This window comes from Anser brachyrhynchus, assembly GCF_964034855.1.
Source record: "Anser brachyrhynchus genome assembly, chromosome: 10".
Taxonomy (NCBI): domain Eukaryota; kingdom Metazoa; phylum Chordata; class Aves; order Anseriformes; family Anatidae; genus Anser; species Anser brachyrhynchus.
Genome location: NC_137705.1, coordinates 17644679 through 17671335, shown reverse-complemented (window position 1 = coordinate 17671335; position 26657 = coordinate 17644679). Strand labels below are relative to the sequence as shown.

Below are 26657 nucleotides of genomic sequence, written 5' to 3'. Positions count from 1 at the left end.
CCAACTTAATCACATGAACGTTTTTCTTTCCTCAGAAAATTCTACAAAAACAGATGCAGAACTCCCCCCTATGTTACATCGTGTCGCTTTGGTGAATTTTTTTGACCCCGCCAGAGCATGAAATCAATCAGAAATAAGAATGACCATTGGTTTGGAATTTCAGAAGAATCTCCTCAAGGATGCAAAAGTTTTTAAATTCAGGTCTTAACAAAACTGTGTCCTTCCTAACAGTCAAAATAAAATTCAATAAACGGAAGTTGCATCTTGCTTCTGATAACTTCTTAGCATGAAAAAGCAAAGCCAGAGTAACGTGGCCATTCTTTAATCAGTGAGAGAGACAGAGAAGGCCACCACTGATAAGCAAGGCCAGCGAAAGGCAGGGGAGTATTTCTAATATTTATACCTGCAAGGAACAGCAAAAAGAACCAGTGCAGAAGAACCAGCAGTCTGCTCTTTAGTTCCTTGAAGTCGAGACGCTCATAGATGTTAATTCACTATTCCACAGACGTTAAGACAAAACCACAGCAAAACAGAACACAACAAAATCCCCTCCTAGTCAGGGATCTGGAATTTCTCAGGAATGTCTTGGAAGTTTGGGGGGCAATGCTTTACTTACACTACTTTCAAGACAACAAAACAAATTTAGCCAACTCCACATAGAAAAGCAATTGGATGAAAGGGAAGAACAAAACAGGACACTCAGGCTCTTGAACTTACACAAAATGCGACCATCTGAAGAAGTGCCTCAAGATGATCCTCTCAACAAGACAGCAACTAATGATCAGCATCACTCCCTTTTTGCCAAATAAGACCAAGCTGGAAAGCCGCATCTAGCTCATAATGCTGCCCGTGAACTTTTCCCTCTCTTAGCAAAAACTCCTGTATCTAAACATAAAATCTCGTTAATGGCCCTCTCTCCAAGTAAGCTCATTACAACAAAATTTTCCATTAAGATCCAGCTTTGAACTACTCTAACCCAAACAAACAAAACAACCGCGAGGCAGACTATTTCATACTTCCAAAGCAGTACTAGGAACAATTACCTAGCCTGATGTGATGCAAAGCACCCCTGCAGACAGAGAATGAATTTTATTTCATAGGAAACAAAACCAAATGAGTCCCCCATATGCAGAAAGGGCCGTTCTGCACGTTCTTTGCAGCCACCGTAAGGCAGCTGCAGTCGCAGTGAAATCAGAACTGAACATCCAGATGCGAGTCGGCCCTCTATTCCCGACAGTCCCCACAAACCCAGAACGCGGACCGGGAAGGACATCTGTGAAGGAAGCACTGATGACACTGTGATATCCTTCATCCTTACCCATATAACCTGAAGATTTAAAAAATATCTCAGAGAAGAACCAGGTATTATTAACCTACTACAAGCACCAACTGTAGGAACCTTACGCAAGTTGGATCATCTGCCTTGACTCCCTCCCTCAGCCTCCTTAGCTCTGCTTCATTTACCTTCTCCATCTGTCATCTCCTTTTTCTATTTAGTAAGCTCCCATATGCTCTGGGGATGGTTTACATATTTACTAACAAACTAAGTTCCTTACCAAACCCCAAAGACATCTGTTAGAGCTGCTAGCACTCCAAGATGAGACGCAGATTATTACTAACAATAAAGGCACCTGCAGACACACACCACAACCTTTTGCAAACACACATCAAGGTCCCTTTGGACTATCTTATTGAATACAAAACTTACTGGGAAAAAAACTCCCCCTTTATAGTTTTATTTTATCACATCCAAGTAGTCATCCTGAAATGCAAGCTTAATGTTCAGACATATTTTAAAAGGAAGCATTAGATTGCCATCATATCCCAACATTAAAAAAAAAAAGGCAACTGCAGTGAAGCACAGAAGGAACATGAAGATAACACAGAAGATACATGAAGCAAAAACTTGAAATACGTTTCAAGCAATGTTTCAACATTCAAAGGAAATACAAGTCCTTATTTCTAGAGTCACTTATGCTACTTTATAAGAACAACAATTTCCTGAAGCCTTTATGAAAAGAAGCATTAGTGTCTCTGTAAGAGCAAACAACTGATTAAAAGGCAGAACTACAAATGAGGACTTCCAGCTCACTTCTGAAAAACCAGCTATCTCCACCTCCGAAAAAGGCAACAGCTTACTAGAAGATAACTGTCCTACTGCAGTTCCTCGGAACCCTCCCTGCTGCTCGAGACCAGAGCGGAGGAGGTAAAGAACAGTCGAGCTCTCTCTTTAAATCAGAAGCCAAATTTGATGTAGAAGGAGCAACATTCCAATAAAATGCAGAGAATACAAAGCACCTTTTATAAACTGCCTAGCGATCTGTGATTGTGTTCAGCTGTTTTTTTTATTTAAGACTGTATCTGTACCACAGCACTTCGGGCATTTCTGAGAACACAGCTAGAACAAGTAACCAGAGGAGTCACCAGATTGTGAATTGTGGCAAGTAAGTTATTTGCAAAGGAAACAAGGATTGAATCAAATACTCAACATTGCAACATACGGACAAGGACTACTCATTTACTGATTCAATGAACTTGCAGTTTTTGCGTACTTGGGAGATATCAGTCTGAATGTATCAAGCACCGGCCTCAGGAACCAAAGGGAAGTGCCAGTTGTATTTCTCACTGGCACCAGTGGTACAGAAGAGCTATCCTTGCTCATTTTCTGGTAGCAGCATTTCAGCGGGTTGCAAGATAGACAAAGGCTTTTTGACCACCATTCAGTTTGGGTTAAGTTAATCACAGCTGTATTAAAAAACAGGAAAAGCTTTGCCACCAGAGAAATTTGTCCCACGATACCGTATGTCTGCCAGAATTTTCAATTCATCAGAACTTAAACTACAAAAAGCCAAGAAAACAGAAGTTGGAACATACATTAAGCAAGCAAGCAGCTTCAGTGATGACAGCGTAACTGGAAATTCTTTGCAGGCGTTCCATCTTTAAATGCTGGAGAACTAATTAAAGTAACTCTGTGAAACTATCACTGTAAGAAGAGATGCGCTGACGAGGCCATGCCCCATCCAAGATCCTCTTTTTCTCACGGGGTGAATAGGAACAGAGATGCACTTGCAGTGATTTCCGATTCTTTGCCTCAGTACCGACCGCGCTCCGCAGGCTGCAAGAGCGTGGGCGCTCGGGGGGGACTTGTCACTGCAGCATTCTGGAGGTGAGCAGCTGGTAAGCGGGACTAGCCCATCAGGAAGTGCTTCACAGCACTGTCACACAGCACAGCGTGTTCCATGGGACACCGGTCTGAGCGTCAGACCAACCTCTGTCTATAGGCCACCATCCAAAGGCACCGGAAAAAACGCCTGCTTGTTGGCTGCATCCAGGGCTTATCAGCTCATCGCTAGCAGAGCTGCTTGTTGGGCATGTGACTTTCCTGTGACCAAGTTTTCAATTTTGGTACTGTACTAACTCTGGATTAACAGGGCGTTACATTCACGTCTTAAATACGCAGGGAATGGGAGAAGCCAAAAAATAAACATAGCCTTAAAAAGACCCTGCACCATGAACTGAGGCGTGCCTTGTTCTTCTTAGTCTTCACCCACAAGCCGGCTGTGCTCCACCCAATCAGTAACAAGCGTGTGCCCAGCCTGCCCGCTCACCCCAGCCTGAACCCCAGGGCCCTGATAACATGGACTTGCACAGAACCCGTTATCAGTGCTTCAGAGGGTAGATCAGAGGGCAGGAGCTGAAGCAAAACTCCCCAGGTCTTAGTTCACAAAGGGCAGACCAGCTTCTGCTCTCCTCTCCAGAAGGACAGGGGACTTGCGTGGTTTGTTTTTGCTGCTGTTGGTGTTGTTTTATTTTTAAACTTCTCAGATCCTCCTGAAGAAGCAAGGATGAGAGGTTCAGACCCGTACAGGTAGGGACCAGCTTCCTTCCCTCATCCCGAGGCACCACTACACACGAGAAGGGAGAGCAAGGTGACAACAAGCACGCGTACGCTTCTGCCCTGGCCTCCTCTCACAATCCCAGCACTTCTGTCTCAGTCCCCATTCACGTCCCCCTTGCCACAACCAAATCACCATCCTTCCCCCTGACCTTTACACACAGTAAACATGAACCGAAGAGATACAGAATGAAGCCAGGACAGCTAAAATAAAATTCAATATCTTAATTATGCTGCTGTTTTGTTCACACAAACCTGAGAATGACTGACAATGGATCACAAGAACAATGATTAATCATGCAAGCATGTCCTGTTTGCAAGGGGCACAGTGCAACAATCAGCATCTAAACACTACTTTAGATACTCCCATTTTCCAAGAGTTCACAAGCTATCTATACAGGAAAAAATATACCTGCTTTACTTTCACTGTATCCTAAAGTTTTGGCGTCTTGTTAAAGAGAGAATTGACACACTCGGCAAGTATTCTGAGTTTCTGGCAGACTTCCTCATCTTCCACGTCTTCAAAGATATCACGATTGCATCACTATTAATCCATTACGCATTCTGATTCCTATTGTTCAGTGACTGCATTTTTTTTGAGCTGCCTTTTTCAAAGCTAAAATTTAGACAAGGAACAAAATCATGCACTTTTTTCTTGTAGGAAGAATATCTTTTAAAAGTATCTCATATAAAGACAAACGGGAGCCACAGAAACGTCCCTCCTGAAGTTTGAGAAGGCCATAATACTTCCAGCATTTTCCTCAGGCTGACGTTTGTTAACGTTTTTTACATTGAACGTACGTTTAACACCCAGAAAAGATACATCAAACAAACACAGTATTTTTAATCGTTCTTTCATATGTTATAGAAAAAAAATGGTTTTCAGGATTCAGCTCATACAGCTTGTATTTTTTTCTACATAAATACCACTCTTTAGCCTTTTAGCTTCGCTACCTTTAGATCCATGAAATATCAGGGGCATTTTGGGGCACATCCGTAACAGAGCTTAGACTGAAACGCAAATTTTTAAGACAAAAAGCGTCCATAAGTACACGTTAGAAACAGAACAAACTCCTTCGAGGGCCGTTCCGAGCTGAACCCCGGCCCTGTGCCAGGCGACACCCGGTGACAGCAGCCCAGCGCGCACACGCTTTGGCTCGATTCAGCTTCACTGAACGGATGCCGCCCGCCAGAGCGGCGAACCCGGTTCTGTTTGTTTCTTTAAAGAAGAAAGCGGAGGAAAAAAAGGGTGCGTGGAGGCACGGGGCCGGCGGGACCCGTCCCCTCCCAGAGCTGCGCGGCCCGGCCCCCGCAGCCAGACCCCGCGGCCGCCTGCGGCCGGACGAGCGGGCGCCCAGGGGAGCGCGGTCCCTTCCGTCGCGCCCGTATCGCGACACGACAGGCGGATTATTGCCAGCGCGTCCCCGCGCCGCAAGCCGAGGGCCGCCCGTCTCCAGGCTGCCCCCGCCGCTGGCGGGGCGATAAGGAAAGGCCCGGCCCTGCCCGGCCGCGCACCTGGTGAGGCCCCGGCCCGCCCCCCCCCTCCCCTCCCCTCACGCGGGGCCCGGCGGCGGGGGAGGGGCGCTCTCGCCCCGCCGACCAACGGCCGCACCTGGCAGTGCGAGACGACGAGGCTCTGGTTGCCCTCCCCGTGGTACTTCCATTCATTCTCGTCCATCTTCTCCACTTCCATGCCCGGCCCGGGCCGCCCCGCCGCGCCCCGCGGGGACGGTGCCTGCCGCCGGCCCGCCGCCCTCACGCCGCCACCATGGCGGCTGCGCGCCGCCCCTCCGCCCGCCGCGCGGGAAGGCCCGCCCGGCACGGCACGGCACGGCACCGCCCCGCCGCCATCTTCGGGCCGGGCAGCCCCGCCCGCCGCCGGCCTGGGGCCGGGCAGGAGCTCGGCGCCGGCTGCCTCTGCGCCCCCGCGCCCGGCCCGGAGCCTCCGTTGCCCCCCAAACGTTGCCCCCCCGGGTGAAGCCCCCGGGTGGCGTCGGGTTGAGAGGCCGGAGGCGAGGGCGTGCCGTTCTCCAGGCCACTCGTCCTTCAGGCACGTCAGAGGCTTAAAGCTCTATTAAAGCGTTAAGGTGTTTCCTTCTTCTCAGCAAGGCTGAATTCCACATGAATGAAGTGAACTACTGTTAGACAAGTTGTCTAAACATCTAAGCTAGCTGTCAAAAATACAGGGTCAACTTCTGGATTCCTTAGTCCAGTCAATTTTGAGTTTTGACCGCAAAGAACAAAACTTCAATTACCATTTAAAATTTACCACTAACAGCTTACAATTTTTCCCTCTCCTTTCTCCCTCAAGAAGGTACTCCGTGACAGTGACCTTGCAAGTGGATGTTACCTTCTGATTTCCTTTCATAACAAACATGCTATTTGAATAGTACCCAACTATGACTTACACAGTCTTTAAGAAGTCAAAGCAAAGAACATTATGCTTTTTTCCAAAAGGAAAAGATGAACAGAAGGCTGAAAATAAAACCTTCAAGAATCTGCCATAAGTCATTGATTTTTTGTGTTGTGCTGTAGCTTAAATAATTTATAACCTAATTTCAACCAGATTTTTGAAAAATAAATGGAGTCTAAACAATATATGCTTCCTTTTTGCCAAAAGGTTGATGGATATGCACTTGTCCTTTTTATTTAACAATATGCTATAGAATCGTATGAAAACGTGAATCCCTGACTCCTTTGGCCATTTAATAAAGACAAAAATAATGTCAGAGGGATGTTTAAAGTATGTTTGTCACCTTGCATGTTTGCTAAGTTCCATTATTATTGTGTAATAACAGATACATAAAAAAAGAGAAAAAAAGTGTTACCCCATCTTATCCAAAAGTGGTAGAAGAATTTCATTCAACGTTATGTACAAAACTTTCAGTGGAAGCGTTATTCCACAATTAATGTACATCAGACACATAGGATGTGAACACTTAATAGGTTTACATGAATAAAGACAAATAATATGTTGACTTGTAGTGGCAGAAGTAATTTGTCTTAATAGAATCAACTTGTAATACTAGAATTTCTTTGAAGTTTTCATACCTCTAAAAAGTACACAACTACACAGAAAAATAAAGTAGAAGCTGAGTGCAAGGGTGAAAAAACAGTAAAACAAAACCAGGAAACACTTTAGTTTTAATGCAATCACTGTCTAGCAAGTGACTTCACTTCTTCCTCCTGGTACACAATTACCACTTTGCTACATTGCAGGGGGGGGGGGGGGTCTGAAAATGCATTGGTGAAACTTTGAAATTAGAGGGACAAAAATTTAATAACATATTTCTCTCTATGTTATCAGTTTAAGTGTTACTTATTTTAGATATTATCTACAACACACACAAACTTAAGTATCTTAGGCTTCTGTGCTGTTAATGATGTTAAAGTGTTACTTAACTGGAATTCCTCCAGCATAGTCTTGTGGTATAACTACAGCTTGTGTAGACATACCTGGATTAGTCTTAATTAGCTACCTTGAGGACTAGCACAGCGCTCAGTGAGCTTCAAAATCCTTCTGAGGATCTCAGTAGATAATCAGGTGTTTGTGGTATTTTAGTATGTAAATAAGCTATGTTAAAACTGCATCTGGAATGTGTAGGGTAATCATACCTCCAGTTCTGCAGCTCCCCTTAATCCCCTCACCTTTTTCTTTATGATGGTGTTTGAAGGCGTCAGGAGAACACCACAGGCTTAAGAATACATTTCCATTTTCCAGATTCTACAACTGTACCAGGTGGCTCTGTTGAGCTTTGTGTCACAGTTCTTCTTTCTCTACACTGTCAGGGACACAAAAAAAACACAAACCTTAAATACAGCCTTTAAATCAGTGACCTCAATATACTTAGCTGTGCAAACGGTCTCAATGCAAGATAAATAAAAGACTTTCCTACAAAATAAAATACAAGAACACTGATCATATGACATTCTTATAAGCTAATAAAATACTATCATGTAAAGCTAGTCAAATGTTTGCAACCAGGAGAAAACAGCCTTCCTGTCTCTTTACGTGAAGGTAAACAATACATTAGCTAATACAAAATTTCTTCCCAGCCTATTGTCTATCATCCCATGCTTGTAGTGGTATGTTTTTGTTTAAATTTGGTTTAAACTGTGGGACTAACCACCAACTTCACATCTTTAGTTTATTGATCTCAGCTCTCCTGGATTATCCCCAGTACACAGACCTTTCTCAGCCCACCACAATATGACTCCTCTCCCACCAGCAGACTTCAGCTCTCAACTTTTGTCACATCCTTTCCCCAGTCATGCCACAGAATTACCAACGCGGGACTCGCACACATGCGGTCTTTTATATAGCTTGTCAATTTACCAAGGAATAAGAATGACATGGTTAAAAATGGTCTTATTTAGTCTGAGGCTAAAACAAAACCAGGCAAGTGTTTTGCGTTAATATTCTGATGGCTAAGCAAAGTTCATTAAATCCAGGTATCAGGAAAAACAGTATTACTTGAGACTCATGATAGTCAGATGCCAATAACATAAATGTCTTGTAAGCTTGTGAGAAGGATTTTTGTTGTAAGTTGCATCTTGGTCCTGCAGGTCACCAAAATGAAAGGATTCTGTAAAAAGATTATTCTGTTATTTTTTAAAAAGAATAAACATGACACAGAAGATCCTATCCTGCAACCAAGAAACATCTGCCTGAAGAAGTTATTTAAAAATCAAAAACTCCAGACAAAGAGTCTAAGAAAGCTGAATGTACGTAACACTAAAATGAAATTATTTTTCTTTTTCTTAAATTAAAATTAATTCAAATGATTAAATTATGTTTAATGAAGATTACCCGACAGTTTTATATTACACTCAAGCCATCCATAATGGAGTATATTGATGTAACTCACACCTCATTACAATTCTAAAGCTTTACCTTTTTTATCTGGATTATGCTGCTGCATAATCTCCATGCCTTATTTTTCTCTTGAATCCATGATTGATCTACATAATTTCATGCATATGCTAGAAATCCAGAAAACCTCATGCTTCAGTTGTCATTTCACCATCTCACAATCTGAGCAGCATTGACCCAAAGCAGGGGGGAATAAATGTGACTAATGTGTAGTTTGATGGAGGGGAGGTGGTTTTTTGTTTGTTTGTTTGTTTTTAAAGGAAAGCATACCTGGTACTTCCAACCATAAGAAATATTTTAGTAGCTAAGAAAGTTGATGGCTTTGGAAATAAGTATGTAGCAAGAAAAGGTGACAAGGTCAACAACATACACACTGTTAACCAACAAGAGCTTGCATACACTTACCCAGCCAGCAGTAACTGCAGATGTGAATCAACAGGCAGGTTACATTGCTAGAGCCTGGTGAAGGAGGAAATGAAGTTAAAGACCCAGAGCATAGATAATTTCATCTCTATATAGTATATAAAATGCAGATGAATTGTCAGAACAGGTGAGATTTTTATACATAGGCAAGATCCTTAAACACTGTTTTCCATGGATAAGAGCCCTGTGTGTTTGCTGAGAGGGGAAAAAAAATTAAAAAAAAAAGACATCAACAAAACACTACAAATGAGCCAGGATACGGGAATGGATACACATCATGGTGAATTTTTTAAATGAGTAAGAGAAAATAAATGGAAAAGGAGATTAACTAGAAACTGCAGGAGGCCTTTAAAGCAGAACGTTATGGTGAAACCCTAGTAGCTTTGATAAGGTATTAAATCAGAATGGAACAAGACCAATCCCATCTAAGCACCTCCTTAAAGTCTGCTCTTACAGCATTTAATCCTGAGGGCAAGGAAGGAAAGATGAAGGGATAAAGAGCTTTTAGGTCTTGCCTCGTATGAAGTGACATACCTGCAACTGAAAAACAAAATGCTCTTTACAGGAAGAGGTGAAAGCCAACTACCAGAGTTGTGTGTATGATTTTTTGCTGCTTTCGCGACAGAGCAATGCTTCTTAGGGCAGGTGCTGTGTGTTAAACTATCAGCCCCCATCGGACACCCTTTTGCAACATGCGACTGCCCCAGGCAGCACCACATGGGCTGACATCACCTGCACAACCTCTTGTGCTTAGCCCTTGGGCCTGGCAGTGGTTAAAGTAGAGGACATCTTAATTTTTTTTTTTTTGGCACAAGCCCTGTATGACCATCTTTAAATAGGCAAGGGAAATACACTTACTTACCTAGTTTTTAGCTCAAGCGCTATTGTTCAGCTATGCCCTTTTGTGAAAGACGTCAAAACCTTCTCAGGCTGAACTCCTGGTTCATGAAGTACAGTCTCCTGAGGATTAACTACAAATTGACATAAACTCGTGACGCCATACATTTCAGCTTATACCCCAGAATGCCAAGCTACGTAACAATATCAAGAGATGGCACAGAAGGACCATGTAGCAGTTTTTTATTGATGAATCCTGCGTTACCCTGACACAGCCAAATACTTCAAAAGACAATGCCGCAACTTCATAGGTACCAGATTTTTATTGACTGTGGTGGAGCGATCGCTGTATTCAAACAGCAGCACCTAAGATGAATCCTTCACCGCCCTTCCCCTCCTTCCGAAGCCAGCTCCCTCGAAGGACCCGGTTACTGGCACCGCTATGACTGCAATCAATAAACAGAACCTATAATTGCAAGAGAGATTTTCTCCAAACTTTAAGCATCAGTTTAACCGTTATCTCCAATACGTAAACACAAATACTATGCAGTTTCACAAGCACAGAAGCCAATGTAAATACTATACTATCTATACTCTACTATACTATCTCCAAAGGGCAGCCTCGTTCACGTTTCCAATCTGGACATATATTCCTGTCCCCTCTTTGCATTGTTCTTAGTCCACTTACACCCATGTGGCAAGTCAGAGCAAATTATTCATCCAATGAATGGTCAGATTTTCTCACGTTGATTTTTTTCTTATTATGTTTTAGTTCACTCAGCAAACCACTATGCCACTGCACAGCCACATAAACCCTCCAACTCTCATTAAAGCAGCAATGGGAACACAACCAAAAGTGGTGGCGAGTGTAGGATTAGCCATTTTTTAGACCTGACTGAGCTGATTATGAAACTGTACTTTTAGCCCTACTGCAGAACCTCCCAGCAAGGTGATGGGGGGGGGGGGGGGGGGGGGAGGGAAGATGGATGCTTTCAAGGAAAGAAGGGGAAAAAGCACAGAATGAACAGATTTCTAGGTGTGCTCTGAAAACGAGCAGAGGGCACATCACCCGCCTTGGGAGCACAAGCCACATCACTCAGGCAGTCCACAAGCTGCCATTTGCAGTGCTCCGACTCTCCAGGGAAAAAAAAAAAAAAAAAAAGGGCGTCTGCCAACCCTTTATTGCCAGACCTACCCATGTTCTGGATCTGTGTTATCACAGTATCAGCTATAGCATGTTCTACTTAAGTGCTTTATTGATTTAAAACAGCAATTGCTAAGAGAATTGTAGATTGTTACCTTTAAGTGCAATGAAGTGGGTATTTATCAAGTGATTGTGAAATCTTTCTGACGAAATGCTTGGCAAAAGCAAGCGTAAAACAATAAAAATAAGAACTGCAACGGATATGAAAGTATTTCACTTGGAACAAAAGTGAATAATAAGTGTGCATCTCACATCTTTCCCACAAGTTTCTAGACAAAAAGTAAACCTAAGATGCTCTCAAACCTAAGAGCTATTCCTAACCGTGACAGGAAAAGGAATACCCCAAAATATATAAAGATGTTCTAGATCTCTCAAGTCAAGACTTCTGAGGAATTAAATTTCAGATGACGGAGCAAGCATGAATTCCAGACCAAGTTTACACTTCTTAAACAGAAACAGGCCCAAAGAACAGTGAAGCCCCTTCTCATGCAAGGCGTGGTACCTTGGAAGGCACCAGTCAATGCAGTATGGATGTACAGATTCCAAAAATATACCTGGATATTCTACTTAATGGTTGATTTTGAACCTATTTCATTATGAGACATTAAGAGTGCAGAGAAGAGACAAAAATCATATTTAGAGATAGATTTAATTATAATTAAAGTAGGGAGATTGGTGAAAGTTATACTGACAGATATCAGAAACTTAATTGTAAAGTGTTAGAGTGATTCTGCTAGCCAGCCAAAAAGAAACAGACCAGAAGCACTTCAGTGATGATAACTGTTCTCCAGCTGGAAATAATCATCTGGAAAGAGGAGGTAATCTGACAAAAGCAGGCAAAGTAACATAACAACTAAGAAAAAAATCCTCTGTTATTTGATTCATGAGACCTCAGGAGAAGTAAGTAAATCCATCAGTACCAGCCAGGCCAATCTCAAAAGTACTAATCACAAGGTAGCCTCTTGTGTCTATCAAACGTATTTCCAATTTCTTACCCCGCACTGCAACAAGGAAGTAGAAGCCATTCACTTGACCTCCATTACTTCTGGACGTGGAGGAAGAAAAGCAGCACTGCCAATGAAAATGAAAGATTTAAATCACTCTTCCTTAAGGACCCAATTATCAATATTTTGTTCATCTGTTTTTCTAGGGTTTTACTGTGTTGCAAAACGCAGTGGGAGACAGCCTCATCTACTGGTTTGAGGAGATACAGTCAGGTGCCTACACAAAGCTTAACACTCCTCCCCCTTGCACCTCCCATGCCTCAAAGGAAAGTCACCTTTGTTGTTGTAGCACTACATAACAGAGCAATAACAGAGCAGCAGCAAAAAATATTTGCCCACACTCCTCACATGGCTGGAGAGATCTCGGATAATCAATTAAAAGGAGAAGCTCAGAGTCTGCTTTCTACCTCCCGTTTATTTGTAGACAGACAAGTCTAAAGGTAAGATTGCTCAACACTTCCCCTTATTTTGTTCTGCTGTGTTTCTTGTGATTTTGCTGGAATATCATGATGTTCCTGATCAGATCTTCCATGGGACTACTTGCTTCAAACAAGTGCTTGATAGAGATCTTTGCTGCTGTTTTTAAGTTAATTTCAAAAACTGAGAAAAAGAATATGCTGCTTTATCTCATTGAAGGTTAGATGTAACAGCACTTCTTCTTATTAAGTCTGTACATTGAAAAAGTCATGGAACAGTGGCAACTAGCACGGTATAACTTCACCACCATGAAGCTAAGGATACATCTTTTGCTGCCTTTTTAGTCTCAGTTATGTTAAAATCTAAGCTTCTGTATTAAAATCTAACCTTCTGCTAAGGTATGCACGTAATTTTAACGTTGACATGAGCTAATTTCTGAATGACTGACTTCAGTCCCAGTTTTCTTACAAAATCCATAAAAAACCAGCCATATAGCTGCACACACTCCTCAAACATCCCCTACACATCTCCCCAGCCCTCATGCTTCTCAGGGACCTTGGATCTATGGATGAGGCTGACAAGGTGCAGCTGTGAGCAGCCACGCTGGGGCCTCTGCAGCTGGCTTGGAAGCCCCCCACACAAGCACAGGTCCTCATGGCCACGGGGCTGTTGCTGCCGGGGAGCAGCAGAAGCATCTGTTCTACAAAGCGAGGCAGGCACCAAAGGGTGCAGCCCGGTGGCACTGAGCAGAGCACATCTGGTGGCAGCAACCAGGCACAGCCCCAGGCTGCTGACCACCACTGCCTGGCACTTACAGCACCCATGCACAGTCAGGGCCAGCGAGGTGCAAGGCCAAGCACACCTACAGCACGTCTCTTCCCTCCTGCAGACTGTCCCCCTGCTGCTTTTCCACGGGATTGGTCTTTACCTTCACTGCTGCTGTGTGTCTTACGCACAGGTTTGCTCACAAAGAGGATTGCTACGCCTAAGTACTGAACCAATCCCCCTGGGGTCTCTTCATCGAACCACATTATGTCACTGGTCCTAACTGGTCTAAAGTTAATAGTATTTCCAAATGAATCATTTGATTTTGCTGAAGTTAAAGCTTTAATGTCTGTCATTATTTCATTATCCTGATTGCAAAAAGTATTTTAAAGTACATGGGTCACTGAAGGTTACTTACATTACCTTGGCTTCACAACTCCGTACTTCCTTTAAACAGGACTGATCTTATTTTCAAAGGACTGATCGGTTCCAGGTCCCATTTAAAGCAGAAGGCTCTGCATTCACTTAACACTTCAGAAAGTCAGGCCATGCTATTTTAACATCTGTGCTCAGATGGGAGAGCTCAGACACAGAGATGTATAGAAAAAGGTTAAAAGTAGATGGAAACAAACTTCAATAGGAACGAGCAAGCAGATGGTACTTATAAATGCACTTAAAATGCAAGAAAAGGAAACAGAAGCAAATAAAAGAGAACAAGGAATGTGCAGAATATCAAAGACCATAAGCCTGAACTGTTATTTTGCATTCAAATTGCATTTCAGAGATTAGTCCTAGAATACTATTTATTATGGTGTGAAGAACCATACCATGGCTAACTCTTTATCAAGGGCACTACGATAATTAGACAGCGTTGTATAAAGAGGCTTTACAGGAGATTTTTCAAGAGACTAGATCCATATTGATCCAGTGGGAAAAAAATATATATACAATTTCAGGAATAACCTGTATTACCAGCCAAAACATGGTCGCCACAAGCGACTCAAGCAATTAGTCAAGGGGAAAAATAGATAAAATAACAACACAGCATAACCAGTACTTATCTGTACTCTGTGTAGCCATAGGAGCTGCGTGTACGTTAACCTTCCTCAACAACTCAGGATCTCGGAGAGGTTTAACAACGTTTTAGTGGAATATCCTCATAAAAGGACCCCTTTGTCACCAAAGACAGGTATGATCTTGCCCTCTAAGCTTCTAGCTTTCCCTCAAATCACACACCTAGTATTCAGTTTATGAACCCAAGGGCCCTGCTGAATTTTCAGAAGAGTCTGAGCCTCCTGGTCAATTTTACTCCCCTCTCTCTCTATACCCACTGCACCCCTCTGAGCATCATTTTTCCCCATTTAGCTCTTTCTGTAGGGCATCCTTTGCCAGATGGACAACCCCATGTTCCAACTGAATGCCAAATAATTCTGCTAACATCATCACTTTCCAGAAACAAGAGACCACTGAACACAGTGACATAAAAAGCCACCTGAAAGGAAAAAACAGATAAAGGGCTATCAGGAATTTTATCTTCCTAACAATGGATTTTAGAAGTGATGCTTCATCTCACAGTCAAAGATGGCTTGCTTAATAACCAGTGAGATATAAACATTTTTATTTCTGCTGGAGTATTCTACTTGCGATACTGTATTTGAGAAAGATGGTATACTGTGGCTTTTAGTTATTTTTCTGAATATATAATTCCTGGCACATTTAAGAAATAAGAATACAAATACGTTATAGTAAATGATGTGCACAGCAAAATAAAGGTTTGCTTTAATGAAAGAAAATATTGTGAATAGTTTTTCCATCCTTCCCTTTGTGATCGTTGTCCTACATTATTTCACAAAGCATGTTCTTCATAATTCAATATGGAATAGTCTAATACAATACAGAAATCCAAGCCAGAGATCAAATTGAAGGATATTCCCAGGATCATTGCGTGAACAGTAGCACCTAAGTTACTATTAGAAGAACGGGCATTTTCAGAGCTTTCATGGAAAATGGCTTAATAAACCTGCCGCCAAATGTCTTCCCCATTTCAGTGCCTGTTCAGTCCATTAAACAGAATTGTTTCATTCAATCTATCGCCATGACAGAGCAAAGATGAACCGAAGAATCGCTCTTCAGGACAAGCAATTTAGGTGCTAGCTATTCCCTGCTTCCAAGAAGACGCTTTGCATCTCTGTTAAGCTGTGGCTCTTGGGACAGGGACCTGCTGCCACCTAAGAGCACACAAACCACCACTTTTACTGCCCTTTGACAGTCTGAAGTGTCAGCAGAATAACAGCTCCTTCTAAGGCAGTAGAGAAGGTGGAGAGCAGATCACCGAGTTGCTGAAACTCAAGACCCCTTACTGAGATGCAATTCTCTTCTGCTCTTTACTGACATCATTCTTTTCCCTTCCAATTACACCAAAACAAACCTTTTATAACAATTTGCTCCATCCTACCTCTTTTCAGATGCTTTGAGAGGCATTCTCCACCTATAAATGCAGCCATCCAAGTCCAGTATTCTTTATACCAAACCACACAGGCAACATAAAATAATAGTTTACTTTATGTGGAAGTTAAGTTTAAAACAAGTTTTGTCTGTAGTTTGTCTAGGTTATCACCTGCGCAACCAAACACACCTGCAAGAGAAATCAGAGGAAATAGGAAGGAGAATCCCTTTCTCTGACCCTAGCTGGGACCAGGTGACAGGTATTTGCCTCATCTGTTCCCAAAAAACTCATTGATGGACATTCTGCGGGATACCTTCCAGTGCACAGCTATGCTGAGCTGATGACTAATTTCAGTCTACTTTGCTGCAATAAATAGCCACTAAATATCCATTCTTTCTCTAGCCAAGTGACTAAAGGGAACATTTCCATGCTAAATGTTTATTAAAAAAACCACAAAAGCTGCATTTCCTGCCTATGGTTTGACTTCCCTACCCCCATGATAGACAGAAAAACAGACTTCCAAAGCAGGAAGTCCTCAGAAGTTATATGGAAAGTTATCAATAGAAAAAGTTGCTCTACCATTCCTACAAACAAAAAGATAGGCACGTCCATGTACATATTAGGAGTAAGGAGAAGTGACAGCAAACTTTCACAAGCACCATACTGTTCTTTTAGACCGCAATGCATGATATAATGCTAATTGCCCTTTCTTGCTATCAGATTTTCAGGCATACTCCTGTATTACTGCCAGCATAAAATACAATATTTATTTTGGTAGAAGTAACCATTCTGCTGCTGCTGCTGCCAGTTTCCTAAAGCAATCATTTCTAACACTGTGTCTACAGTAAAAGCACTGTTACTGATGAATTGGTTAGGTGAAAACATACATAGGGCTGCCGTTATATGAATGGGGAGAGTATGTAATTATGTGAAAGAACATTAATATACTGCTTTATTCTTCCTTTTATATGGAGACGTCCACAAAGGCACCAGGTGGATTACATACAAGTATCATGGAATAACCCTCTTTGGACCCTCTTCCAAAAAATCTACACAAAGACACAAACAATAGCTCTGTAACAAAAGCATCAAGGCTGAACAAAGATTGTTTAAGACAATCATTAAAAGCAAGCGCTGCTTTCTCTTCCTTTAAAAGGGAAAAACACCTTTAGATTTTGTATGCAGGTTTTTCTACTCCTCTTTTTTTTTTTTTACAGCATAGCAAAATGTTTGTCAGAACAAATGACTCCAGCCCATAAAGAACTCCTTACACGTTCTATATAATAATCTCTCTAGATGATAGACCTACCATTCCTCAGGGAAAACATTCAACAATTACTGAAAAGTGTTGGTAGGACATGATAAAAGCCATCATTGACGTGACCCACAAAGACAGGAAAGAAAAATACTAGCAAATCCATCTGTATTACAGCCACATGAATTCAGACATGAAAACAGCACTTGAAATTGGGGGTGGGGGGAGGTACACACAAAAGCATCAAATGGCAACCAAAGATTTAAATGCATACCTGTGGTAAAGAGTTAAAAAGTTGGAAATTAAGCATAAAGCTCAACAGAGGAGTCAATTCTATTCCAAACTTCTTTCATGTTGAAAAAAAATAAAAAGCAATGAGCCTATTTTAGGGCTTCTACTTCCTGGGGGTTTTAGGTAAGCCTAAGAATAGCTGTAGATGTAGGCATAAGGCTTCAGTGCTGTTGCTGAAAAGGGAATCCCAGCTTTAATACGTTTAGTTAGGCGTTTGAAGCAGTGGCAGTAACATAATTCATCACAGCCATGTTAAATAAGTAGTTTATAGGCCGTGAACCACACCAGGACATGCACTAGAAAAACAGCAACCACCCAGTATTGCTCCCCACTGAAAATCTTGAGATCAGAAGTATCGAAGATTTGTTTAAGACTAAATTTTCTGAAGTAATCACACGAGAAAATAACTTGTAAAAAAAACCTGCAAAAATTCTAAAACGCATTAGCAGAAGGTAGAGTAAAAAGCGCACACAGCTTATTAGACAGGATTCTAGAAAGCTAAAGTTACTGGGCAGCTTTTTTCAAAGCCATCATTGTTTCTCCCCACTTAGTTAACAAAGCTGATACCAGATCTCAATATTCTCAATTATGGATCCTTGTGAAGTGATAAAGGAACAGATCTCACTCCTTAGAAGAGTAACTTCCAGATCATTTCAAGATATTACAGCACTTCAGACCAGAATACAAGAGAAACCTTGAGGCGTGCTGTTACACTCCCCAGTCATGTATGAAAATGAAAGAGCTGCCATAGTCTAGAAAAAAAACAATGCCTCCATCTCCGGATTAACTTTCCCTTTTTAATGGAGCACTCTTGCTATTCTAGTTCTTAGGTTCGTTGTCCAGGCACAGCACCTGCCAATGAAACAGCATTAATCTCTTTTCATTTCCTGCTGTTACAGAGGGTTAGCAAATTTCACTTAAAAATATATATATATTTAACACAGAGGACAGAGAAACCAGAGAAAGGTAAGAAGGGAGAAAAAAATAAGTCTCGTATGTGCTTTCCTTAGGATTTCTAGTCAAGTAAATTGAAAGATATACATGGGATCCCTGGATCACAGATCAATGCGTTTAGCTTCAAACTTTTGATTCCAGACTTCCAGTTTTCATTCCACAAAGAGTTCAGTCATCAGTATTTTAGATCGCATTTAGAGAGAACGAATGTTGAAGGCCTATGGGAAAACAGCTAAATACCTATTTTAGAAAATACACGCAGCTTCTCCTGAATATACCATTACAACAGTACAAACATGATTGTGATGAAGCTTAAACAGATTCTCTTCTTTGCTGAAGTGATTTGCAGACAGAACAGCTACGGCTTCAGCTTCAATTAAATCTTCAATCGATGCTTTAGGAATTAAAGACAGCTCCCTGAAGCTCATACACAGGCCTCGGTTAAACACTGCAAACGCTTGAAATGTTCATTTAGGCCACAGCCAAAATGCCTTCTGTGTTAAATATGGGAACAATCATACTGACTTCTGTGAAAGAAGAAACTTTCAATGTGTAGCAACGAGTCATCAACAAAATCTGAAGACTGGCAGAGATATTAACCAAAAGATTTAGTGAAAATACTAGTTATTAAAAAATACTCCATAAATGTGGTTTATGATAGTGTGTTTTTTAAAAAAACTCCATCAAAATTATTTATTTCACATTAAATGTCCAGCAATACTAAGTCCAAGTACATATTTAATTACCATTGCACATGCTTAAGTACTGTTGACTGAGGTCTATTCAATGCCTTTGGTTATAGGATCAGCCCATTTCATTCTGAAGCAAAAAGGACATGATGTCCCCCTCCATTTGTACCTCTTTACCCCCCTCCCCCCCCCCCCGGAATACTAGAAAAAAAACTTTGACAAAACCCTTGCAGCCACCTTCAAAATGCAGTCAAGTGAGATATGCATCTGAGAACCTCTGGTACTCCCAGAGAAAAGCACCATATCCCCCAGAAGAAAGAAGCCAGATCAGTAACACATTATTTTGAGCACTAAATGAGATTTTATTGCATTGTACATGTTAGAACAATCCCGTTCTCATTTATACTTCTGCGACTTCGAAATACACTATCTTCCTACAAACTCCAGGATAACCCTAATTCACAGAGTAAAAGAAGTTGAAGGTGTCTGCTGCTGCAATCCATTTGAAGAATATCAAGAAGCGTAAGCCACTACAATTTATATTCTTCTTTGCTCTTACCGGTGCCTTTGTGCAAATCTAACCCTCAGGGCACACATGTGCAACAGAAACATTCACACAACCTTGTTTTGATGCTAGTGATGCTGTACAAGTAATACATAGAGGACTGGTGCGAAGCATAACTTGCATATTCATTTCATATATATTTAAAGCTTATTAAAAGTTGCACACAAAGGTGATGTACAGTAAGAGTACTCAGTATTTTACTTACCCATATTTAGCATACAAAGTAAAGCTGAAGTCTTGCAATAACAAATAATTTGTAAGTATTCATGAATATTTGTAAGAATTTATAAATAATTGGCAAGCCCCTTTCCTCCTCACCAGCAGGACAGAAGAGTGCTCAGTGCTGGCACACCACAGAGACTGAGGTTTAGTTGTTTGAGGATATAATGAACCTGCTTCTGTGCAGTATTGTCTGACTACCTGGAACTAACAGAACCACCCAGGCTGTCTTCCAACAACTTAAGAAATATTTTCTGGTACAACTCAACTTCTTCCTTAGTTTCCTTGCTTGTTCATTCTTCCATTGTGTAGTAGACTATCATCCCAAAAGTCAGACTGGAGTCAGGAAAGCTCCCTAGTAAGACCTACGTTATGATGCTGACTGTACTTGTTACTACCAAGCTACACAAAGTTAATGGCTTATGCTTTAGAAAGTTCATATTCAAAGCTGCTTCGTCATAGCATCTACACAGACTGTTTAGGTTTATACATGTTTTTTGTTTGTTTGTTTTTCCTCCAGAAAACGTTTCAAAGATGAATTTACATTCTGGGCAGATCTCCAGGATTACAATCTTTTTTTTTCCCCCTTAAGCTAGGTATGTATTTAGCCTGAGAGGTTTGTCTGAAACATTACAGAACCATTTTATCATGTAATTTTTCTTCTTCTAATTGAATTATGTATGGCAAAGTTATGTTATCAGAATATATATATATATTTGCAATTCTGTCTTTCAGCGACTCTGGACTGGTTTGCTCTTAACGTAAGTGACTAAACACTTATTTTTCACAGTATTTACATTAAGAACCTCTAGGGAGAACAACTGATACCATATAACTTCTGCTAATGAGGCTATACAAGTATTACCATCAATAATCTTGGGTCCAATTGTTTAAATTAGTGATAAAGTACAAGCTTATCACGAATCACAATGTAATTTGCATCCTTATTGCCACCTGATACGCTCAAGAACTATGTATAGTCATACTGATTGCAAAGGGGCAGCCAAACCTCAGTGCACAGCGATCCCCCCAAGCAGATGAACATCTATGTAAGCGTTTTACAAATATATTTAATATATAAAAAATATGTGACTGTGAAATATATTGCTCCCTCAAGAAGTTACCAAATTTACAAATTCCCATTGTCAGTTTACTTCTCAGTGGAAAATTTGACGTGACTTTATACTAGAAAGCAAATATCACTTGTTAATACCGGAATAAGTTTAATCCTTTGAAAGACAATGGTGAAAATAGATGAACCTGTTACTCACAGCATAAAAACTATCAACAGCAATTCCGGTGTCACAAGAGAAAATACTTTTTATAAAGTAAATGTGACAGTAGGAGGCGTCAACATTACTAATCAAGAACTAGAATGCCTCTATCAACCCTGAAGTACAGATCTTCCCATTACGCCACGTCAACATGCATCAGCTTGAGCCTGGAGAAACCACACAAAGCCCGTGGAGATGACGCACTGATACCACATAATGCAGAAATGAAGATGAGATCAGAGTTCTGGATCACACCTCTTACCACACAAATGAAAAGAAAAAAATGTGAAATGGAAAAAACATACATGCATTATTATTAAGCAACAAAATCTGAAGAAAGTTAATAACGTGAAAGGAATAATTAGTGGTTAAAATAGGTAAGAAGCCAGCTATGCAAAAAGCAATGACCTTTTAACGTACATCTGTAATTAAAGTGTAATGTTTTTATGTACATCAGTAATTAAACCATGACGAAGACAGTAAAATTGTTGAAGCAATGCATATATTCAACAAATGTTTTCCATCTGTATTTGATAATGTAGATAACTTCGTACTGCACAAGGATGATGAAATACTTCCAATATATTTTAGCTAGACCAGACAATATCAAAATCAGTTTTAGAATTTTGTAATGAAAAAGATAACCACAAGATCCTGAAAAAATGTCTAAGAACTGGCTTACGATATCTATGGGACCCTGATGCCTATTTCTGGTAAGTTTTGCAGTAACTAGAAAGTTTCTCAAGAGCAGGTATCCCAATATTAAAAATGTAACAACTAATAATTGCAGGAGAGTTGGATCACTTTTAATCACTAAATAAAAAAGGAGGTTAGTTAATATAGTATTAGTTTACTTCACAACAAGAAGCATAATTAGAAGGAAAACAGCATCATTAATCCCAGTCATCGTTTTATAGAAAAGCTATCCTGTTAACCTTCAGTTCTATGCTTTGTGTAATTGCAGTACCACAGACTACTTAGACCTTTATAAGACGCTTCACCTAAAACATGGCATTCTAAACAAAATAAAACTACACAGTAAGAAATGCACTGAGTGAATTAAAAATAGGTTAACTGTTAAATATGGTATCTTCTGCTTATGGCAGTACTAGATCTGAATTTATTTTTCAGTGTTCTCAACGAAGTGAAAATCAGAGTAACATCAGTGCTGGCGGAGCTGCAAAGGGTGAGAAAAGGGAGGTTTGGGTCAGTTGGTTCACTACACTCATTCCTTAAAAGCACACTCATGCACATATTAAAAAAATGAATGAGTTTGCAGGAAGCATATACCTAATTCCTAGTTAGAAGTATATGATTTACACTTAAACTTACAAGGCTTAGTCTTTTTAATCCTGAAAAGAAAAACCAGACTGACCTCGATTACAGTATGAAGTACATACAAGAAGCCACACCGAAAGGCTTCTTCATCTTGAGGGTAAAGGAATAAGGACACCAGTGTTTACAAATCACGTTTTAAAATATGCCAAATCACCCCTTGAACCTAACACTAATTGTAACAGCCTTAAACAAATACAGAGAACAGACAATACCCTTATCTCTCGACCTTTTCAGGTCAAAACTAAAACCCTATTTTTGAGCTGTAAATAATGAGTCAGGGCACACTATATAGGAACTGCAGTATGTAAGTGGTAAGGCTATGTAAACTAATGGGACCTTCTGTATTGCATGGGTTTTACAGCTCATAAGGACAAAGATTAAATAAGCATCTTTGCAGCAAGGCAATCTTTTTAAAGAACAGGCAAACGCATTCTTTTTCATGTTTCTTCTAGCTTTACTTATCAACAGTTGTTTTCCTTAAAAAGTGATGTCACCTTTCTTCCTGCCAACAACAGCCTCCTTTACTACCAAGGGCTCTATTCTCACAGGAAGGCCTTTGTTTCCCACAGCACTGTCCAAGAGCTCTTGGACATGTTTTTAAAGCAGTGGAATGCAGCTCTAGATGTCGCAAACTAGTCCGGTCTATTTACTTGCAGATCAGGTGTTTGCTCCAGTGGGTTTTCTGCAAGCTCCCAGCCTCCTCCACCTGCAGAGTAACTTGAACTCTGCGCCTGCAACATAAGTGTATGAAACTGAACTTGAATTACACGGACAAAAGTGTCCCTTTTAATGATTAGCATCAAATTTCCAGAGTAGGTTCAGACAAGTGGGGCACAGGATGCTAGATACAGGCTATTATACAATGTACCAAGTGTGTGCTGCTGGAGCGGGATGATTAATAAATAAGAAGCAAAGTACACCATAGCTGGATTCACCCAGGCTCTTCTCTGCTCTTACACAGCACACAAGAAAGGAACATCCAAAAAAAGCTACTGTACCCTGCTTGTCTGTCGAACCACACCCACTATCTGGAAACCATGCCCAGTGTCCTCATTCACCTTTCACTCCACTCCTTGAACATTTACTGCTCCATAAAAGCCACTCTTCAGCTAAACACTTTGTGCTACATCCTTTCCGCCAAGCTATGCTCATCTAGTGTGCAGCAAGGCCAATTATCCTGCAAATGACACTTATCCGAAGAGGGCACCTCTCCTTAGTAGATTTAAAGTTACTTCATACAATTAGCAACAAACACATCAAATTTGTCCCTTAGAGGTCCTCAATAGAATTGCCTGTACGGGATATATATCACAGGAAAAGGTGTTACTAAGAAAATAAAACAATGCCATAAGAACTGATTTTTCACTCTTTTAAGGTCTTGCAGCAAATTTATTTCTTATGATAAACATATTTTTCACTTAAAATAACCCATAAACTCATTTATTGGGAGTGACAGACTAGAAAAACAATTGTATTTTTATTCTTTACCAAATTTTAATGACTAAGGATATGGCACTATGCACATTGTTCGGATGAAACAAAGACTGCTAGATGAGCCTGCCTCCAAAAGAACAAGGCAAACAGTGATCAAGACAAACAGCAGTGAACAAGCCACAGCTTTTTCTAATGCAAAGAAAAAACATCTTTATGCAAGCTGGAGTTCTGCCCTTTCCAGTTTGCCCAGACTTGCCTCTTTACTGTATGCTTTACCATGTTATTGACAGAGGGCAAGATTTATTTATTTTTTTGCTGACATACTACCACCAGACAAAGCTCTTCCATCAATTATCCAACTCTGACTGAGCACTGGGCTACCAGAGAACAGCCGTGCTAGACACTGTGCAGTCTTCCACAGTTGCCTTACGAGCCACAGCTTCTGACTTAGAACAGCTCTGAGAAACCAAATCCTATTCTGGAGTCTCCACATAAACCAGAAACAAGGTTTTGATATTACATTGAAACCGCTGCGTTTGATATTTTTCCTAATTTGTACCTAACTGGCATTAGAGAGACAAACAAGATGAGAAGGAATCCAACCTAACTCAAGAACTGGCAGTTTCAATTTCAGAAAAATCACAACAGTTAAATGATACTTATCATTAGTGTTTGACTCCAGCTTCCTACACGGCTTTAAGTTGCAGTTTTAAACATTAACTTCATCTCCCAATGAACTCAAAAACATTCCTGCAACTGATCAAGTGTTAGAAAAATAATTTTGCTTCCATTCAGTTTCACACAGCACACACTGCAACACCACAGAGCTCTGCTCAAACACCTTGTGTCTGAGCTGAAATTAAGCACGTTTTAGCTATCCGAAATAAGGGTGAATATTAAGGGCTTCAACTTCTTAAAGGTAGAATATCTGAAATGATTAGAAAGAGCTACAGAAAGCTTTCAGAGCAATGTTTCAAAAAGAAAAAACAACAACAACAAAGTCAAAAGCAGTTTGAACAAGTCTTTATTATTCTACTTCAATAAGTAGAAATAACAAGATAACTATTTCCCCAATCCCTTCTGTCAAAACGTTGGGGCAAGATGAAACCCAGCCCTGGCATAAATGCATGCTTTGAAAGAGGAAAAAAATAGAAGTTACTTTTTGTTATTTGTGCCTTACAGCCAAACTTGAACGACCCTGAGAAAACTCTGTGCAGACAAGTCACTGGAAAGATTTACGTGCAGCTCATTAAATTTGTTTTTTAATCCCCTGTTATTGCCTTGCAAGTTGAGTTTTTTTTAAACCAAGTGCTAATCTTGATGAAAATTCATCATGAAGAGTGCTACAATATTGCTTTTTTATTACAAATAGCTAGTACTTCCTTGAAAATATAAATGTGTAAAACAGTCAGCTGACTGCACAGTGCATTTACAGTACGTGATCCAGAGAGTAACAGGCAGCTTAAAGAACTGCTTTGTACATTAGCCCTTGGCCACGAAGAACTTGGCAGTAATACTACGGCTTGAATGACTATTGGGTGGAAAATACTACCACTACCAATAAAAAAAGAATAAAGGTCTCGGTTGCATCTACTTTTATCAGAAACCAGGATACACATACATCGTTGGAACAGGAACTTAACCACAAAACGTCATCATGTTGTAATTCTTGGAAGGGATGGATCTGCTGCTCCTTATAGCTGGTCCCACTCTCTAGCGGTTTGGACGTCTCCTATCCTGGCTAGGGACTTTTGTAAAGGACGCAGATAAAGCCGTTTTCACCTATACGATAGGACACCTCGAAAGGGTCGACCCAAATAGTCAATTCGCTGGGTAGCAGCTGGAGGAGTCTCTCGTGGCTCAGTCCAATCATCCCCGCCGCCTCGCCTATCAAGGGGTCCATCGTGTGGTTGATCCTAATGCAGCGGTACCCGGAGCCCCTGGAGGGCGTCAGGGGGAACCAGTGGTGCTTGTACCGCTCTGCGGGAGGAACAAAGAGCGGCGTCAGCGCGGCCCCGCGCGCCGCCGCCGGGCCGGGGCCTCCCGCCGCCGCCCGCTCACCGCGCAGCGCCTCCTGCAGGCACTCCTGGAAGCGCCGCAGCCGCTCCTCGCCGATACCGCCGGCGGCCTGCAGGAGGCGGGTGACGAAGGCCGCGGCCGCGCACACCTCGGCCCACGTGGCCGCCCGCCGGCGCGCCCCGCCGCGCTCCGCCGCGCCCCGCCGCGCCCCGCCAGCCAATGGCGGCGCCGCGCCGCGGCCGCGTCACAAAGGCGCGCCCCGCCCCCGCGGCAGAGGCCGAGGAAGTGCACGCGGCCCGCAGCCGCTGAGTCCGTTCTGGTCTTATTTAAATCTCTCCCCTCCTTCCTCTGGTTCGGCCAATACAGGAGAAAACTCGTAACAGACTTGAGTCTCATCCCACACGGGGGGAGCTCCCACGGAAATGCTCAGTTACTACTGGCAATAGCAGGACAGACAATGTGTTCATTAAAGCATCTATTAATTACAGAGCCCTCTCTGGTTTATTTCTGCTAGGTCCTGCTATCAGACACATTGAAGCAGTCAAGCAAGTTTCACTACGTTTACTATTAGAACCTCTTCAGACTTAGTCTGTTTGTACAAAATCTGCTTCAGGAAAGCAAGTTCCTATCCAGTTTGGACAAAATTGTTTGAAACAGCATGACAGCAATAAAATTCACATATTGCTCCTGCTTACTTGATGTTATTCACCTGAATAAGACTTCTTGCCCCTGCTCTTCCCTACTTAATAGACAGC

General features: G+C 41.4%; 2 protein-coding genes and 1 long non-coding RNA gene across 9 annotated transcripts in view; 1 reads left to right on the top strand and 2 right to left on the bottom strand.

Moving 5' to 3' along the window:
* IPPK (inositol-pentakisphosphate 2-kinase) overlaps window positions 1-12451 on the bottom strand; it is a 35909-nt gene extending 23458 nt beyond the window's left edge. The window contains exons 1-5 of one of the 5 annotated variants that reach the window (XM_080606670.1): window positions 12228-12364; window positions 10054-10162; window positions 9174-9227; window positions 8370-8481; window positions 7544-7677 (exon numbers count right to left, since the gene is read on the bottom strand). Coding sequence is in view for 1 of the 5 variants with exons in the window: in XM_080606669.1 (XP_080462795.1) it covers window positions 5508-5588 (81 nt within the window). In the remaining 4 variants the exon portion in view is untranslated. Of the gene's footprint in view, window positions 1-4316; window positions 5421-5507; window positions 5703-7543; window positions 7678-8369; window positions 8482-9173; window positions 9228-10053; window positions 10163-12227 lie in introns of those variants that run through there. The other 4 variants (XM_080606671.1, XM_080606672.1, XM_080606669.1 and 1 more) reach the window with 4 other exon arrangements.
* Window positions 12452-12535: 84 nt separating this feature from the next.
* Window positions 12536-24738, top strand: LOC308200639. The gene is made up of 4 exons (XR_013955723.1): window positions 12536-12676; window positions 14495-14607; window positions 20358-20433; window positions 20573-24738. It is a non-coding gene; the product is annotated as an uncharacterized lncRNA (long non-coding RNA).
* A 154-nt stretch (window positions 24739-24892) lies between these two features.
* LOC308200636 (protein BTG1-like) overlaps window positions 24893-26657 on the bottom strand; it is a 35863-nt gene continuing 34098 nt past the window's right edge. For 2 of the 3 annotated variants that reach the window (XM_080606705.1, XM_080606706.1), the window contains exon 4: window positions 24893-25863. In XM_080606705.1, the coding sequence (XP_080462831.1) occupies window positions 25625-25863 (239 nt within the window). In that variant the 3' untranslated portion in view covers window positions 24893-25624. The remainder of the gene's footprint in view (window positions 25864-26657) is intronic. The other variant, XR_013955720.1, reaches the window with a different exon arrangement.